This window comes from Podarcis tiliguerta (genome assembly GCF_965153285.1).
Source record: "Podarcis tiliguerta genome assembly, chromosome: 11".
Taxonomy (NCBI): Eukaryota; Metazoa; Chordata; class Lepidosauria; order Squamata; family Lacertidae; genus Podarcis; species Podarcis tiliguerta.
Window position 1 is genome coordinate 173068 of NC_139544.1, and position 18003 is coordinate 191070.

General features: G+C 52.5%; 1 protein-coding gene across 1 annotated transcript in view; it reads right to left on the bottom strand.

The window, feature by feature from the left end:
- Positions 1-9682: 9682 nt before the first annotated feature.
- Positions 9683-18003, bottom strand: part of DOCK8 (dedicator of cytokinesis 8) — a gene marked incomplete at its 3' end in the record, with an annotated part of 126172 nt that continues 117851 nt past the window's right edge. The window contains exon 41 of the mRNA XM_083404612.1: positions 9683-9763. Within this exon, the coding sequence (XP_083260738.1) occupies positions 9683-9763 (81 nt within the window). The remainder of the gene's footprint in view (positions 9764-18003) is intronic.

Here is an 18003-nt window from a genome sequence, read left to right on the forward strand (position 1 = left end):
GTTCGAGCAGTCCTGCCGGAGGTTTGTGCACTGACTTGGCCCTTTGGCAAGTGTCGCACCTCGAGACGTACTCCGCGACTTCCCCCCTCATCTTGGGCCACCAGAAATCTCTGGCAATGAGTTCCGCCGTCTTCTCCTTGCCGAAGTGCCCGGCGGTTGGCGCGTCGTGCAACTGCTGCAGTACTTTCGCGCGGAGCTCATCTCCCGGTACATAGAGTGCTCCTCTGCGGATGAGCAATCCGTCCCTTATTTGGAACTCGTCGTTTTTCACCGTGCCCTTGCGCACCTCCTCCATCTTGGCTAGAGCGAAGGAGTCCTCCTGCAGTGCTCGACGGACCGCTTCCAGGTCCACGGTTGCGGAAGCGCACGCCCACGCTTTCTGGGCGAAAATGTGCTTGGCCGCTGCTGGCGCCGCTTCTTCGAGGTATTGCGGCTTTCTGGACAGTGCATCTGCCATGATGTTGTTGTCGCCTGGGATGTATTCTATCCTGAAGTCGAAATCCGCAAAGAACTCCGCCCATCTGATGTGCCGCTGGTTCAGGAACCTTGCCGTGCGCCAGTACTCCAAGTTCTTATGATCCGTGCGAACCTGCACAGTGTGTTTGGCCCCGATGAGGAAGTGCCGCCACGCCTTGAATGCTGCATGAATGGCCAGCAACTCCCTGTCCCAGATGGTGTAGTTCTGCTCTGACTTGCTGAGCTTCCTAGAGTAGAAGGCACACGGTCTCCAGTCCCCATGCGGGTCCTCCTGCAACAGTACGGCGCCCACGGCTCTGTCTGAGGCGTCCGTCTCAACTCTCAGCGGTTTGCTGGGATTCACATGCAGTAGCTGCCCTTCGGACGAGAAGAGACGCTTGAGGTTCTGGAAGGACTGCTCCGCTTGCTCCGTCCAGATGAACTTCTTCTTCTTGGAGCTGAGCGTGTCGGTAATGGCCGCTGTCTGCATCGCGAACCCCTTGATGAATTTGCGGTAAAAGTTGGCGAACCCCACAAACCGCTGGACCTCCTTCCGATTGCGCGGGCTGCTCCAATCCAACACCGCGCGAACCTTGGCGCTGTCCATGGCGAGCCCCTTGTCCGACAGCTTGTAGCCCAGGAAATCCACCTCCTTCCTGTCGAACTGGCACTTCTCCAGCTTTGCGTACAGCCGATGCTCCTGCAGTCGCTGCAGAACCTCCTTGACGTCCCCCTCGTGGGTCTCCTCAGATTCTGAGAATATCAGGATGTCGTCCAAGAAGCAGACGCATTTCTTGTAGAGAAGACCCGCCAGGACGTGATGCATGAACGCTTGAAAACAGTGGGCGCCATTTTGTAAACCGAAGGGCATAACTCTATATTCATATGTGCCCAGGGGCGTGAACATGGCAGTCTTCCACTCGTCCCCCTCCCGTATGCGGATCAGGTTGTACGCCCCTCTCAGATCCAACTTTGTAAAAACGCGTCCTTTCCTCACCGTTGCAAGCAGGTCATCTATTTTGGGCATTGGAAAGGCTGTGGGCTTGGTCTTTGAATTTAAGAGCCTGAAATCCACTACAAGTCTTTTTTGGGGCGTGTCCTTTTTCTTCACAAAGAATACAGGACTGCCCCCCGCTGCTTTCGACTCCCGGATGAAACCGCGCTTTAAGTTGAGGTCTATGAACTCCTTGAGCTCCTGCAGCTCGTCTTCAGACATGGAATACAGTTTCCCGGCTGGCAGCGTCGCCCCTGGCAGGAGGTCAATCTGGCAGTCATAGGGCCTGTGGGGAGGCAGCTTGTCTGCTTCCTTCTCGCAGAAAACCTCCAAAAACGCTGCGTACTTGCGTGGCACTGCTTGCAGCGTGCTCAATTGTAGCTGCGTGTCTTCCCCTCCGTCTTCTTGGCTACGAAGAATGCAATGTTCCGCGCAATAGGAGGAACCGAAGGTCAATTGGCGTTGGTACCACGCCAATGCTGGACTGTGCCTGTGCAGCCAACTCATGCCCAAGACTACCGGCGTGCCTGACAGTTTGGTGACGTTGAAGCTGATGACCTCTTGGTGATTTCCAATCCGCATCACCATTGGTTGCGTTTGTTGCACCACTTGCCCCCCTAGCAAGTCCCTGCCATCCACTGTGACAACCTTCAGGGGCAGTGTGGCTGGCAGCAGTGGTATATTGTGCTGCTGAATAAAATCCAGTCCTATAAAGTCGGCGTTGCTGCCGGAGTCAATGGTGATCGGCACTTCCAGAGTGCTTCCGTTGGGCAGTTGGAGAGACGCTGTAAGCTGCACCACTGGTTTGGGTGGGAGGGGGTCTGTGGGCTGCAAAATCCCTGGGGATTGTTTCATTGATTTGTCTGGCTGGACCCCAGTACCTCTTCCTCCAGCCAGACTCTGTCGTTTCCCTGCTGCGTTGCTTCTGTCACTGTTGCTGATGCTGCAGTGTGCTTGTGGAGCCTCTGGGGACACTCTTTCGCCATGTGTTGAGCACTGTCGCAGATGTAGCACTTCCTGTTCCCTCTAGGAGGCTTCGTCTTGACTGCTCCCGGCGTCAGGGCTCTGGTAGCTGACTGAGCCCTGGCACCTCCGAGCTCCATCGGTTCCTCTCCCCCTCCCTGCGAGGGCGTGGACTGCGCACGCGCTGCTTCTTTGGGATAGAAGGGAGGTGCTCTGGCTGGTGCCCTTCCCCAACGTCCTTCTTCTCTGTTGCAAGGACGTTCCTCCAGATGCACCCCGATCTCCAGAGCCCTCTGGACCACTTCCTGGGTGCTCCTTGGCCTCTCCCCCCTTCCAATCTCGGCTTTTACTTCTGTATTCAAGCCCTCCCAAAAGAGATCTCTCACTGGCGCAGAAGCTTTGTCCCATCCCAGTGCATGAACCAGTGCGAAGAAACGCGTATGGTACTGACGCACGCTGGCTTTGCCTTGCTTAAGTCCATGTATGTCTCTCCTGGCAATATCAACGTCTATCTTTGATAAAAAACACGAGTCCATAGCTTTAATGAAAGCCTTCGCGTCTTGGAGCGCCGGATCATTGTCCCTCCATAAATTTCTCAGCCACGTTTTGGCTTCACCATGCAAATGGGATAGGATAAACCCCACTTTCTCTCTTTCATCTCTAAAGTCTTTGTCAAGCAGATCCAGCGCAAACAACAGGTCTGCTCTAAAGTTGGGGTACTGCTGTAAACTCCCGTCAAAATGGGATACAAGGCTGCCTCCCCTCTTTCCCAATCCAATGCCCTCTGCTTTGGATCCAGGTGGCCCCTGTTTGGAAATCACGTCCAATCTTACTTGGAGATCCCGGTAGGCGCTACTCATTTCCTCCTCTCTTTTTCTGGATGCAATTACCTCCGTGCTGAGTCGTGTCACAGCTTCTTGCAGGGCGGATATCTGCTCTTCCGTCGTCATCTTGCCTGAGTTCTGTGAGCTCTTGAAGCACCCCTCCTCTGCCCTCGCTGCGTCAACTCACGTGGCGAGGTTCTTGGTGCCAAAACTTTAAGAATTGAGATAGAGCTTACTGTCAGAGCTGGCTCCGGGTCCCAGCTCACCAAGGACCAACGCTAGCCGGTAGTACAGTATCAAAGTCTTTATTGAAGAATAGTCTCCATTTACAAATCTCAGCGTCCCAGCTCTACGTCTGAGCTTTAGACCGGCGAAGCTCTATCTGGATCTCCGCCCCCTGTGCACCAGCTTAAAACTCTAATCTTACTCCACCTCCTCCTTCTCTCTCTCTTCCTCTGGGTCTTACTACCCCCCGGGGTCTCTTCCCTCCTGGACTCTTCTGACGCAGAGCTGGACCCCTCTGACTCCTCCCCCTCTCTTCGGCGTGCTTTAGGACCTGGCTCCCTACCCGGGCTGCCCACCTTGCCGCCCTCCTGTACATTTGAACTTGGCGCGCGCGCGCGTTTAACTTTCCTGATGACCGTTTCCTCGCTCCCTGACGAGGGTGTGGCCACTCCTGCTTCACGCTCTCCCTCTGCCTGCGCGCTCCCTGATCCCGATGCCTTGGACTCCTCCCCCCTACTGCACTCTGGGGGGGAAGCTGGTCCGGATTTCCAGCTGTTACTCTCTGAGTCCCCTCTGGCCCCTTCTTCCCGAGGTGTCCCCCTTGCCCTGACCATGGGGGCCCCTTTCTGTGAATCCTCCGAGTCACTGGAGAGACTCAGAGACCTCGGACTACTGTCGCCGCTGACATTTCCTTCCGACTCCTCCCCCTCGCTCTCCGTTTCTTCCCTCTCCTGTGACTCTGCTCCTGAACCCCTGACAGTATGTAATGAGACCAACATAAGAAAACACCGTCTTTTCGCTTCCATATGCATAGAAAGAAGACGAATAAGCTTTCACAGGGCTTATTTCAATTCTCATGGTGTTTTCTGGGTGTGCACCAGAATCGCCCCCAACCCAAGCAAAAAGGTGTTTTGGGTTCCATCTACATAAAAGGAAGACGAATAGGCTTTGCTTGAGCTTATTTCAAATTGGTGTTTTCGGGGTTACAATGCACATTTACCGAAAAATCGCAGAGTGAAATGTTTGTCATGAGCCCAAATTAAACATAGGTGTCTGGGTTCCATCTCAATAAAAAGAGGACGAATAAGCTTTGATTGTTCTTTCGTTGTTCATTCACCCACAAATAGCAAAGCGAAGTTTAATCAGCCAAAACAAAGCAAAACAGGTTCTTTTGCGGTCCATCTACATCGAAAGAAGAATCATGGCTTTCGCTTATTTCAAGTCGTGGTATTTGGTGAAAATGCACATTGACTCAGAAATCGCACAGTGTATGTACTGAAACCAACATAACAAAACACCGTCTTTTCGCTTCCCTATGAGTAGAAAGAAGACGAATAAGCTTTAATTGTGCTTATTTGAATTCGCATGGTGTTTTTTGGGTGTGCACCAGAATCATCCCCAACCAAAGCAAAAAGGTGTTTTGGGTTCCATCTTCATAAAAAGAAGATGATAACGCTCTGATTGGGCGTATTTCAAATTGGTGTTTTTGGGGTTAGAATGCACATTCACCCAAAAATTGCAGTGACATGTTTGTTATCAGCCCAAATCAAGCATAGGTGTTTTGGTTCCATCTCAATAGAAAGAGGACGAATAAGCAAGGATTGTTCTTTCGGTGTTCATTCACTCACAAATAGCAAAGCGAAGTTTAATAAGTCTAAACTAGGCAAAAGAGTTTCTTTTGGGTTCCAACTACATAGAAAGAAGAATCTTGGATTTCGCTCATTTCAATTTGGGTTCTTTGGTGTTAATGCACATTCAGCCAGAAAACGCCAAGTTTATGTAATGAGACCAAAATAACAAAACAGCGTCTTTTTGCTTCCCTATGCATAGAAAGAAGACGAATAAGCTTTGATTGGGCTTATTTCAATTCGTGTTGTTTTTTGGGTGTTCACCAGAATCAACCCAACCAAAGCAAAAAGGCCTTGTGGGTTCCATCTGCACTAAAAAAAGATGATAAAGCTCAGATTGGGCTTATTTCAAATTGGTATTTTAGGGGTTAGAATGCACATTCACCCAAAAAACGCAGTGACATGTTTGTTATCAGCCCAAATCAAGCATAGGTGTTTTGGGTCAATCTCAATAGAAAGAGGACAAATAAGCTTTGATTTTTCTTTCGGTGTTCATTCAGCCACAAATAGCATAACGAAGTTTAATAAGTCTAAACTAGGCAAAAGAGTTTCTTTTGGGTTCCAGCTACATAGAAAGAAGAATCTTGGATATCGCTTATTTCATGTCGTGTTCTTTGGTGTTAAAGCACATTGAACCAGAAATCGCAAAGTGTGTGTATTGAAACCAAAATATCAAAACACCGTCTTTTCCCATCCATATGAGTAGAAAGAATACGAATAAGCTTTAATTGTGCTTATTTCAATTCGTATGGGGTTTTTTTGGGTGTGCACCAGCATCACCCCCAACCAAAGCCAAAAGGTATTTTGGGTTCCATCTACATAAAAAGAAGATGATAACCCTCTGATTGGGCTGGTTTCAAATTGATGTTTTTGGGGTTAGAATGCACATTCACCCCAAAATCGCAGTGACATGTTTGTTATCAGCATAGGTGTTATCAGCATAGGTGTTTTGGTTCCATCGCAAAAGAAAGCTTGGATTATTCTTTCGGTGTTCATTCACTCACAAATAGCAAAGCGAAGCGTAATAAGCTTAAACAAAGCCAAACAGGTTGTTTTGGGTTCCAGCTACATAGAAAGAAGAATCTTGGATTTCGCCTATTTCATGTCGTGTTCTTTGGTGTTAATGCACATTGACCCAGAAATCGCAAAGTGTATGTAATGAGACCAACATAAGAAAACACCGTCTTTTCGCTTCCATATGCATAGAAAGAAGACGAATAAGCTTTCACAGGGCTTATTTCAATTCTCATGGTGTTTTCTGGGTGTGCACCAGAATCGCCCCCAACCCAAGCAAAAAGGTGTTTTGGGTTCCATCTACATAAAAGGAAGACGAATAGGCTTTGATTGAGCTTATTTCAAATTGGTGTTTTCGGGGTTACAATGCACATTCACCCAAAAATCGCAGAGTGAAATGTTTGTCATGATAAAGCTCTGATTGGGCTTATTTCCAATTGTTGGTTTTGGGGTTAGAATGCACATTCACCCCGAAATCGCAGATGCTAAATGTTTGTTATCAGTCCAAATCAAGAATAGGTGTTTTGGTTCCGTCTCAATAGAAAGAAGACGAATAAGCTTTAATTGTTCTTTCGGTGTTCATTCACCCAAAAACAGCAAAGCGAGGTGTAGTAAGCCAAAACAAAGCAAAACAGGTTGTTTTGGCTTCCATCTACATAGAAAGAAGAATCTTGGCTGTCGCGTATTTCATGTCGTGTTCTTTGGTGTAAATGGACATTGATCCAGAAATCGCACAGTGTATGTAATGAGACCAATCTAACACAACACTGCCTTTTCGCTTCCATGTGCGTAGAAAGAAGAGGAATAAGCTTTGATTGTGCTTATTTCAATTTGCATGGTGTTTTTTGGGTGTGCACCAGAATCAGCCCCAACCAAACAAAAAAGGTGTTTTGGACTCTATCTGCATAAAAAGAATATGATAACGCTCTGATTGGGCTGATTTCAAATTGGCCTTTTGGGGGTTAGAATGCACATTGACCCAGAAATCACAAAGTGTGTGTAATGAGACCAAATAAAGCTTAGGTGTTTTGGTTCCATCGCAATAGAAAGCTTGGATTGTTCTTTCGGTGTTCATTCACTCACAAAGCGTGTTCTCCTTGCACGAGGCTAGGGCTTCCTCTTTTCGCCCATGCATCGGATTGATCACAGCGAAGGGAGATGGTTGTATTTTTCTACTAATTACCCATTATCCTTGTGTCTTTGGCCTGCTTTAATTGCGTTAGCTCTATTTAATTCTTAATTTTGTCCTTTGATTAAGTTTCCTCTGTGTAATAATTATTAATTTTATTTTAATTTTCCCTCTCTCCTTCTAAAATTTTTACCCTTCATTCCCACCCCCCTTAGTCCTTTAATTTTCCCCTTCCCCCCCCCCCCACTGTAGCTTACCTTAACGTTCGGAGGCACTAGGCCTCTGCGAAGTGCGCCCAGCCGCAGGGGCGCAGCTGCCTAGGCCTGGCTCCTGGTTGGACGAAGGGCCTTTTTTCGGCAGCGCCTGGTGCCGCGCCACAGCGGGGGGTGCCTCCAGCCCTGCTGGGCCTTCTTAGGCTTTCCCGAGCCCCCCCCCCCGCCGATTTCCGAGGCCGGTTTCGGCCTTCCTTTGTCCTTGGTGGCCCTCCCTGCGAAGCGGGGAGGCCTGGTGTCTTGCGGGGCTGCAGGGAGGCAGGCGCGGCCTAACTTGGGCCTGGGTGCAGGCCCATTGTGTTCAGCTGCCTTTCCCTGCTGCGTTTTGGCGGGAACGCCATTTTCCAGGCTTAAATTGCTCACGCAGGCCATCTAGTGGCCGTTCTGAGCATTGCAGCCTCCCTGATTTAATTATAAAGAAATACTTTAGACTGTTAACTGCTGCCACTTTGAGGACATTCTGTGCATTGCAGCCTGTTGTTTTATTTTAGTACAGGGAAGCTAATTTGCTGCCAGCTAGTGGCCAATAAAGGAAAAGTCACTGTCAGAGCTGGCTCCTGGTCCCAGCTCACAGAGGACCAACGCTAGCCGGTAGTAATGTCTTTATTGAAGTATAGTTTCCATTTCCAAGCCTCAGCGCCCCAGCTCTACGTCTAGGGTCTAGACCGGCGAAGCTCCATCTGAAACCCCACCCCCTGTACACCAGTTTAAGACTCTAATCTTACTCCACCTCTTCCTTCTCTCCTTTCTCCTCTGGGTCCTGCTACCCCCCGGGGTCTCCTCCTTCCTGGACTCTTCCGACGCAGACGTTGACCCCCCTGACTCCTCCCGCTCTCTTCGGCGGGCTTTAGGATCTGGCTGCCTACCCGGGCTGCCAACTGTGCTGCCCTCCTGTATATTTGAACTTGGCGCGCGCGTTTAACCTTCCTCTTGACCGTTTCCTCGCTCCCTGACGGAGGCGTGGTCAATACTGCCTCCTGTTCTCCCGCTGGTATCGCGCCGCCTGATCCCGATGCCTGGGACTCCTCCCCCCTACTGCACTCTGGTGTGGACGCTGGTCCGGATTTCCAACTGCTGCTCTCTGAGTCTCCTATGGCCCCTTCTTCCTGAAGTGCCCCCCTGGGCACTCCCCTTGCCCTGACCATGGGAGCCCCCTTTTGTGAATCCTCCGATTCACTGGAAAGACTCAGAGACCTCGGACCGCTGTCATCGCTGACATTTCCTTCGGACTCCTCCCCCTCGCTCTCCATTTCCTCCCTATCCTGTGCCTCTGCTCCTGAACCCCTGACACCTTTTAATATACATTTAATCGCATTATGGTCCGAAATTACCTTAGGTTGGATTTCAATCTTTGATATTCCTGGTGTTAATTCATTAGATATCCATATCTGATCAATTCTGGACATTGATTGGTTTGCTTCTCAATGGAAGATGAATTGTTTTTCTAATGGGTGCCTTAGTCTCCAAATGTCAATTAAATTGCAGTTCTCTACCATTGAGAAAAATGTTTTTGGTAACTTCCCTTCCTTTGCTTTTCCTGTTACTCTTAATCTGTCCATTTCCATTGACACTACTGCATTCATATCTCCCATTATTATTATCTTTTGATCCAAATATTCTATTGAGAGGCAAACCAATCAATGTCCAGAATTGATCAGATATGGATATCTAATGAATTAACACCAGAATCACAAAGCAAAAGAGGTGTTTTGGCTTCCATCTGCATAAAAAGAAGACAAATAACCTTTCATTGGGCTTATTTCAATTCAAGGCACCAGTGGCAGAGGAACAGGTGCTAGAGTCTCAGGTAGAGGAGGCACTAGTGGCAGCTGAAGAGGCTCAGGCAGAGGAGGCACAAGCGTGAGCAGCAGAGGCCTGATGTGGCAGAGTCTCAGGAGTTGGAGGCACTAGTGGCAGCAGAAGAGACTCTGGTGGTGAAAGCACCAGCAGCAGCTGCAGAGGCGCAGGTTTCAGATTCAGGCGGTGGAGGCACCAGTGGCAGAGGCACAGGTGGTAGAGATTCAGGCGGCAGAGGTAACAGCGGCAGAAGCAGAGGCCCAGGTGATAGAGGCTCTGGCGGCGGAGGCACCAGTGGCAGCGGCTCAGGTGGTGGAGGCACCAGTGGCAACAGCAGAGGCACAGGTGGTAGAGGTTCAGGCGACGGGGGCATCAGAGGCTCAGGCGGCAGAGGCAGCCGCAGAGTTGCAGGTGGTAGAGGCACAGATGACGGAGGCAGGTGGTGAAAGCACCAGCAGCAGCTGCAGAGGCGCAGGTGGTAGAGATTCAGGTGGCAGAGGCACCACCAGCAGCGGCAGAGGCGCAGATGGTAGAGGTTCAGGCGACTAAACAACAACAACAAGGCAAATTAAAAAATGCTAGGCTTGACACACTCCCTACCAAGGCTGAAGTTCTGCAATACTTGGTACATTTGAGGGAGCTGGGTCACACAGCAAAGACTCTTAAACATCCAGTCAGCTGCAATCTCCTCCTTCTGTAAGGCTCCATAGACCCTTGTGTGGATTTCTTAGTGTGAAGGGCACTGGGGGGCTAGCACGGGCTGCAGCCTCCCAGCAGTGATGGTAGAAGGCCCATAACTTATGACAGTCTATGCCAAATCGAAATAACAACAACAACAACAATAAAAATAAAGAGATATCTGTTGGTCTAAGTACAAGGCCCGCTTATTTTTTGGCTGCATACTCCATCGCCTCCTTTGGCGCTCTGCGCTTTGGCGAAGTGGTTTGTGAGGGCCAACAAGATTCCGCTGCCTGGGGAAGTTTATTGAGAGACCTTACCTTGTCCAGATCCAATTTAGTCCTGCATGTCCGATGTTCCAAAACTGATCAGCAGGGAAAGGGGACCCTTATTCAGCTCCAAGCAACTAGTCACAATGGGCCATGCCCAGTAAAGAGCACTAGACATTTCATGTACGTGAGATCAACCGTCTCAGGCCCATTCCTCATACATTTGCATGGCTCCCGCCTTGCACAGCATCAGTTCATGCCGCTATGCGAAGGGCGATTGCTGCCTGTGGTTCACCCCCAGCTGAATTTGCCTTTCGGATTGGGGCTGCCACTACATTTGGGACTCTCAGCTAAATGGATGAAGGACTTGGGGCGGTGGAAGTCTGATACTTTTAAGGGATATATTCGTAAGACCTTGTGATTGTTCATGGTATATCTGACCTGGCTTTGTTACCTTCTTTTGCTTTCAGGAGACGTTGTGGTGCACATAGACTTGGCCTATCGGAAAGGCCAATGTGGGACATTTACAATGATTTCAATTGTCAGGGCTGGCTCCGGGTCCCAGCTCACCAAGGACCAACGCTAGCCGGTAGTAACATATCAAAGTCTTTATTGAAGAATAGTTTCCATTTCAAAGCCTCAGCGTCCCAGCTCTACATCTGGACTCTAGACCAGCGAAGCTCCGTCTGAGTCTCCGCCCCCTGCGCACCAGTTTAAGACTCTAATCTTACTCCACCTCTTCCTTCTCTCTCTCTTCCTCTGGGTCCTACTACCCCCTGGGGTCTCCTCCCTCCTGGACTCTTCTGAGGCAGACGTTGACCCCTCTGACTCCTCCCCCTCTCTTCGGCGGGCTTTAGGACCTGGCTCCCTACCCGGGCTGCCCACCTTGCTGCCCTCCTGTACATTTGAACTTGGCGCGCGCGCGCGTTTAACTTTCCTGATGACCCTTTCCTCGCTCCCTGACGAGGGTGTGGTCCCTCCTGCCTCACGTTCTCCCGCTGCCCGCGCGCCCCCTGATCCCGATGCCTGGGACTCCTCCCCCCTACTGCGCTCTGGGGGGGACGCTGGTCCGGATTTCCAGCTGCTACTCTCTGAGTCCCCTCTGGCCCCTTCTTCTCGAGGTGCCCCCCTGGGCACTCCCCTTGCCCTGACTATGGGGGCCCCTTTCTGTGAATCTTCCGAGTCACTGGAGAGACTCAGAGACCTCGGACTGCTGTCCTCGCTGACATTTCCTTCGGACTCTTCCCCCTCGCTCTCCACTTCCTCCCTCTCCTGTGACTCTGCTCCTGAACCCCTGACATCCATCCCCCCCTCGAAGCCCCCCGTTCCCCCCTCCCCCTCCTCCGGCGGGGGTGCTGGGTGCTCCGTCGTTGTGGGGGTGAATGGCGGATACAGTTCGTCCCCCGTGGCGTGCATCCATCCGGATAAGTCCGGCTCGTCCTCCTTGTCTTCGCCGACCTCGATCTCCTCTGCTTCCATCTCCGTGCCGCCATGCTCGAACCCAACGTCCTCCCCCAGCATGTCCATGTCCATCTCACCCTCCGTCTCCTCTGGGTCCTTTGCCTGCCAAGGACCCCTCAGCCACCTCCTGCTCCACCGCTCCTCTCCTCGATCGTCCCACCAAAACGAGCGGTCTGAGGCAAACCCCGAGGGCGAGCCCTCCGGAGAACGTGTTTCCGTTGCTGGTTCCTCGTCCGAGGTGAACCCCTGGAAGGTGCTGGTTGAAAGCGTGGGTGTGAAAAGCCAGTCGTCGAAATACTCGGCTGGCATGGGCCTGTGTGGGAACAAGGCATGAAACTCCTCCTTGAGAAGAGGCTCGTTCAGGGCATAGTCCGGCACCCAACGGTTGGCGCTGGCCGGGGTACCTTCACTGGCGAGAAAGTATTCTACTCCCTCTTCCCCCCATCTCGAGTCTAAAATCTCTGTGACCTGGTTGATGGGTTCCCTTCTTGGCGACTCCCTCCTTGGGGGGGTCTCCCCATACGGGTCTGGTGCCATGTCCTGCGCCTGAAATCGGTGAGGTGCTTTGTAGGGCGTGAGCACCGACCTATGGAATACTGGGTGCATTCTGGATCCCTCCGGAAGTGTCAACCGGAAAGCCACCGGATTGATCCGTGCTTCAACTTGGTAAGGTCCTAGCTGCTTATGTCCGAGTTTCTTCTTAGCTAGTGATCTGGTCGGCACTGCGTGGGCCGCTAACCACACCCAGTCTCCCACCTTTATGTCCTCCCCAACCCTTCTGTGCTTGTCAGCCTGCAGTTTGTATGCGTGCTTTGCAAGCTCTAACTGCCTCCTAAGCTGTTCGTGAACCTCCTGCAATTCTGCCGCCAAGACTTCCGCTGCCTGTGGCTCTCCCTCCCCCAGTCTCTCTAATCCCGGGAAGGTTCTGGGATGCCTCCCGTTGTTGGCGAAGAACGGTGTCACCCCCGTGGACACGTGCTTCGTGTTGTTGTAGGCGAACTCAGCGAGCGGCAGGTAGTCCACCCAGGTTGTCGGCTGCTGATTTGCATAGCATCTCAGGTACTGCTGCATGATGGCGTTGACGCGCTCCGCTTGGCCGTTGGTCTGCGGGTGTCTCGCCGACGCTAGGTTGATCTTGACGTTCAGGAAACCCATCAGCTTCTGCCAGAAGTTCGAAATGAACTGGCGCCCCCTGTCGGACAAGATAGACCGTGGCAGACCGTGCACCCTGAAGACGTGGTCTATGAACAGTTTGGCAGTCTGTTCTGCCGTGGCCACCTTCGCGCATGGAATGAAGTGGGCCATTTTAGTGAACATGTCCACCACCACTAGCACTGCTGTTTTACCCCTTGAGCTGGGTAAATCCGTGACAAAGTCCAGGGCCACCCTCTCCCAGGGTTCGCTCGGGGTCTGCAGCGGTTCGAGCAGTCCCGCCGGAGGTTTGTGCACTGACTTGGCCCTTTGGCAGGTGTCGCACCTCGAGACGTACTCCGCGACTTCCCCCCGCATCTTGGGCCACCAAAAATCTCTGGCAACTAGTTCTGCCGTCTTCTCCTTGCCAAAGTGCCCGGCGGTGGGTGCGTCGTGCAACTGCTGCAGTACTTTTGCACGGAGGTCGTCTCCCGGTACATAGAGTGCTCCTCTGCGGATGAGCAATCCGTCCCGTACTTGGAACTCGTCGTCCTTCACCGTGCCCTTGTGCACCTCCTCCATCTTGGCTTGTGCGAAGGGGTCCTCCTGCAGTGCTCGACGGACCGCCTCCAGGTCCACGGTTGCTGAAGCGCACGCCCACGCTTTCGGAGCGAAAATGTGTTTGGCCGCTGCTGGTGCCGCCTCTTCGAGGTATTGCGGCTTTCTGGACAGTGCATCCGCCATGATGTTGTTGTCGCCTGGGATGTATTCTATCCGGAAGTCGAAATCCGCAAAGAATTCCGCCCATCTGATGTGCCGCTGGTTCAGGAACCTTGCCGTGCGCCAGTACTCCAGGTTCTTATGATCCGTGCGAACCTGCACTGTGTGTTTGGCCCCGACGAGGAAGTGCCGCCACGCCTTGAATGCTGCATGAATGGCCAGCAACTCCCTGTCCCAGATGGTGTAGTTCTGCTCCGACTTGCTGAGCTTCCTAGAGTAGAAGGCACACGGTCTCCAGTCCCCATGCGGGTCCTTCTGCAACAGTACGGCGCCCACGGCTCTGTCTGAGGCGTCTGTTTCAACCCTCATCGGTTTGCTGGGATTCACATGCAGTAGCTGCCCTTCGGATGAGAAGAGACTCTTAAGGTTCTGGAAGGACTGCTCCGCTTGCTCCGTCCAGATGAACTTCTTCTTCTTGGAGCTGAGCGTGTCGGTAATGGCCGCCGTCTGCATCGCGAACCCCTTGATGAACTTGCGGTAAAAGTTGGCGAACCCCACAAACCGCTGGACCTCCTTCCAATTGCGCGGGCTCTTCCAGTCCAACACTGCGCGAACCTTGGCGCTGTCCATGGCGAGCCCCTTGTCCGACAGCTTGTAGCCCAGGAAATCCACCTCCTTCCTGTCGAACTGGCACTTCTCCAGCTTGGCGTACAGCCGATGCTCCTGCAGTCTCTGCAGAACTTCCTTGACGTCTCCTTCGTGGGTCTCCTCAGATTCTGAGAATATCAGGATGTCGTCCAAGAAGCAGACGCATTTCTTGTAGAGGAGACCCGCCAGGACGTGATGCATGAAGGCTTGAAAACAGTGAGCGCCATTTTGTAAACCGAAGGGCATAACTCTGTATTCATATGTGCCCAGGGGCGTGAACATGGCAGTCTTCCACTCGTCTCCTTCCCGTATGCGAATCAGGTTGTACGCCCCTCGCAGATCCAATTTTGTAAAAACGCGTCCTTTCCTCACCGTTGCCAGCAGGTCATCTATTTTGGGCATGGGAAAGGCCGTGGGCTTGGTCTTGGAATTTAAGAGCCTGAAATCAACTACAAGCCTCTTTTGGGGCGTGTCCTTTTTCTTCACAAAGAATACAGGACTGCCCCCCGCTGCCTTCGACTCCCGGATGAAACCGCGCTTCAAGTTGAGGTCTATGAACTCCTTGAGCTCCTGCAGCTCGTCCTCAGACATGGAATACAGTTTCCCGGCTGGCAGCGTCGCTCCTGGCAGGAGGTCAATCTTGCAGTCATAGGGCCTGTGGGGAGGCAGCTTGTCCGCTTCCGTCTCGCAGAAAACTTCCAAAAACGCTGCGTACTTCCGCGGCACTGCTTGCAGCGTGCCTAATTGTAGCTGCGGGTCGTCCCCTCCTTCTTCCGGGCTAGGAAGGATGCAATGTTCCGCGCAATAGGAGGAGCCGAAGGTCAGTTGGCGCTGGTACCACGCCAATGCTGGGCTGTGCCTGTGCAGCCAACTCATGCCCAAGACTACTGGCGTGTCCGACAGGTGGGTGACATTGAAGCTGATGACTTCTTGGTGATTTCCAATCCGCATCACCATCGGCTGCGTTTGTTGCACCACCTGCCCCCCTAACAAGTCTCTGCCATCCACCGTGACCACGTTCAGGGGCAGTGTGGCTGGTAGCAGTGGTATATTGTGCTGCTGAATGAATTCCAGTCCTATAAAGTCAGCGTTACTGCCGGAGTCAATGGTGATCGGCACCTCCAGAGTGCGTCCATTGGGCAGTTGGAGAGACCCTGTAAGCTGCACCACTGGTTTGGGTGGGAGGGGGTCTGTGGGTTGCAAAAGCGCTGGGGATTGCTTCATTGACTTGTCTGGCTGGACCCCAGTGCCTCTTCCTCCAGCCAGACTCCGTCGTTTAACTGTTGCTGTGTTTTCAATTGAGTTGCTTCTGTGACTGTTGCCGAGGCTGCAGTGTGCTTGTGGAGCCTCTGGGGACACTCTTTCGCCATGTGTTGAGCACTCTCGCAGATGTAGCACTTCCTGTTCCCTCTAGGAGGCTTCGTTTTGGCTGCTCCCGGTGTTAGGGCTCTGGTAGCTGACTGAGCCCTGGCACCTCTGATCTCCATCGGTTCTTCTCCCCCTCCCTGCGAGGGTGTGGAGTGCGCACGCGCTGCTTCTCTGGGAGAGAAGGGAGGTGTTCTGGCTGGTGCCCTTCCCCAACGTCCTTCTTCCCTGTTGCAAGGACGTTCCTCCAGATGCACCCCGATTTCCAGAGCCCTCTGGACTACTTGCTGGGTGCTCCTTGGCCTCTCCCCCCTTCCAATCTCCGCTTTTACATCTGCATTCAAGCCCTCCCAGAAGAGGTCTCTCACTGGCTCAGAATCTTTTTGCCATCCCAGTGCATGAACTAGTCCGAAAAAGCGTGCATGGTATTGCCTCACGCTGGCTTTGCCCTGTTTAAGTCCATGTATGTCCCTCCGTGCAATGTCGATGTCTATCTTTGATAAAAAACACGAATCCATTGCTTTAATGAAAGCCTTCGCATCTTGGAGCGCCGGATCATTATCTCTCCACAAATTCCTCAGCCACGTTTTGGCCTCCCCATGCAAATGGGACAAGATAAACCCCACTTTCTCTCTTTCATCTCTAAAGTCTTTGTCAAGCAGATCCAGCGCAAACAGCAGGTCTGCTCTGAAGTTGGGGTACTGCTGTAGACTCCCGTCAAAATGAGATACAAGGCTGCCTCCCCTTCTCCCCAAGCCAATGCCCTCTGCTCTGGGTCCCGGTTGCCCCTGTTTAGAAAGCACGTCCAACCTGACTTGGAGATCCCGGCAGGCGTTAACCATTTCCTCCTCTCTTTTCCTGGATGCAAGTACCTCGGTGCTGAGTTGTGTCACCGCTTCTTGCAGGGCTGTTAGTTGCTCTTCTGTAGTCATCTTGCCTGAGTTTTGTGAGCTCTGGAAACACCCCTCTTCTTCCCTCGCTGCGTCGACTCACGTGGCGAGGTTCTTGGTGCCAAAATTTTGGAGACGGAGCTTACTGTCAGGGCTGGCTCTGGGTCCCAGCTCACCAAGGACCAACGCTAGCCGGTAGTAACATATCAAAGTCTTTATTGAAGAATAGTTTCCATTTCAAAGCCTCAGCGTCCCAGCTCTACATCTGGACTCTAGACCGGCGAAGCTCCGTCTGAGTCTCCGCCCCCTGCGCACCAGTTTAAGACTCTAATCTTACTCCACCTCTTCCTTCTCTCTCTCTTCCTCTGGGTCCTACCACCCCCTGGGGTCTCCTCCCTCCTGGACTCTTCTGAGGCAGACGTTGACCCCTCTGACTCCTCCCCCTCTCTTCGGCGGGCTTTAGGACCTGGCTCCCTACCCGGGCTGCCCACCTTGCCGCCCTCCTGTACATTTGAACTTGGCGCGCGCGCGCGTTTAACTTTCCTGATGACCGTTTCCTCGCTCCCTGACGAGGGTGTGGTCCCTCCTGCCTCACGTTCTCCCGCTGCCCGCGCGCCCCCTGATCCCGATGCCTGGGACTCCTCCCCCCTACTGCGCTCTGGGGGGGACGCTGGTCCGGATTTCCAGCTGCTACTCTCTGAGTCCCCTCTGGCCCCTTCTTCTCGAGGTGCCCCCCTGGGCACTCCCCTTGCCCTGACTATGGGGGCCCCTTTCTGTGAATCTTCCGAGTCACTGGAGAGACTCAGAGACCTCGGACTGCTGTCCTCGCTGACATTTCCTTCGGACTCTTCCCCCTCGCTCTCCACTTCCTCCCTCTCCTGTGACTCTGCTCCTGAACCCCTGACATCAATGAACTGATTGCCTCATTGTCAGATTCAACCCTAATTTGGTCACCACTGCTGGTGAGGCATGTCGGTGCCCTATTGCGATAAACAAAGCCCAGGAAGCTTTTGGTACATTAGGTGGCATGTAGAGTGGCAGCTCTGGGGGGTTGGGTCATTGACCACCCCAACATCCAGTTCAGCTAAGTGGTCCTCTACTGAGAGGATGGCGTACATCTTTCTGATGTGGGTTGGTGGATATGATGTCTGGGATTAGGGATTGGTTGCAGGTTTGAGGGTATTTGCGGTGAGCTTTTGCTCGAGTGGCGGTTAGGCATTGGTTATGTAGATGGAAGGGGGGAGGAAGCGCCATCAGCTCCCCCCCATATTGAAGGGTAGTCTGATAAAGGATTCCGGGGGGCGTGGCCCTGTCTGAAGCCTATGGAGGTGAGGGCCTAAGCCACGCCCCCGAGCAGTGACCCTGGGGGAGTTCCTAGTTGATGTGCATCAGCAGGACTCCCCCTACTGGTTGTTAACCCTTCCCGGACTTCAAGCGAACAGGCTGAAGCCGGATAGTCGGTTAGGACCAATGCCTAAGCTAATACCACTCATCACCTGTAACCAATAAAGTTGTGGCCATATTTTTATTTTTTTTCCA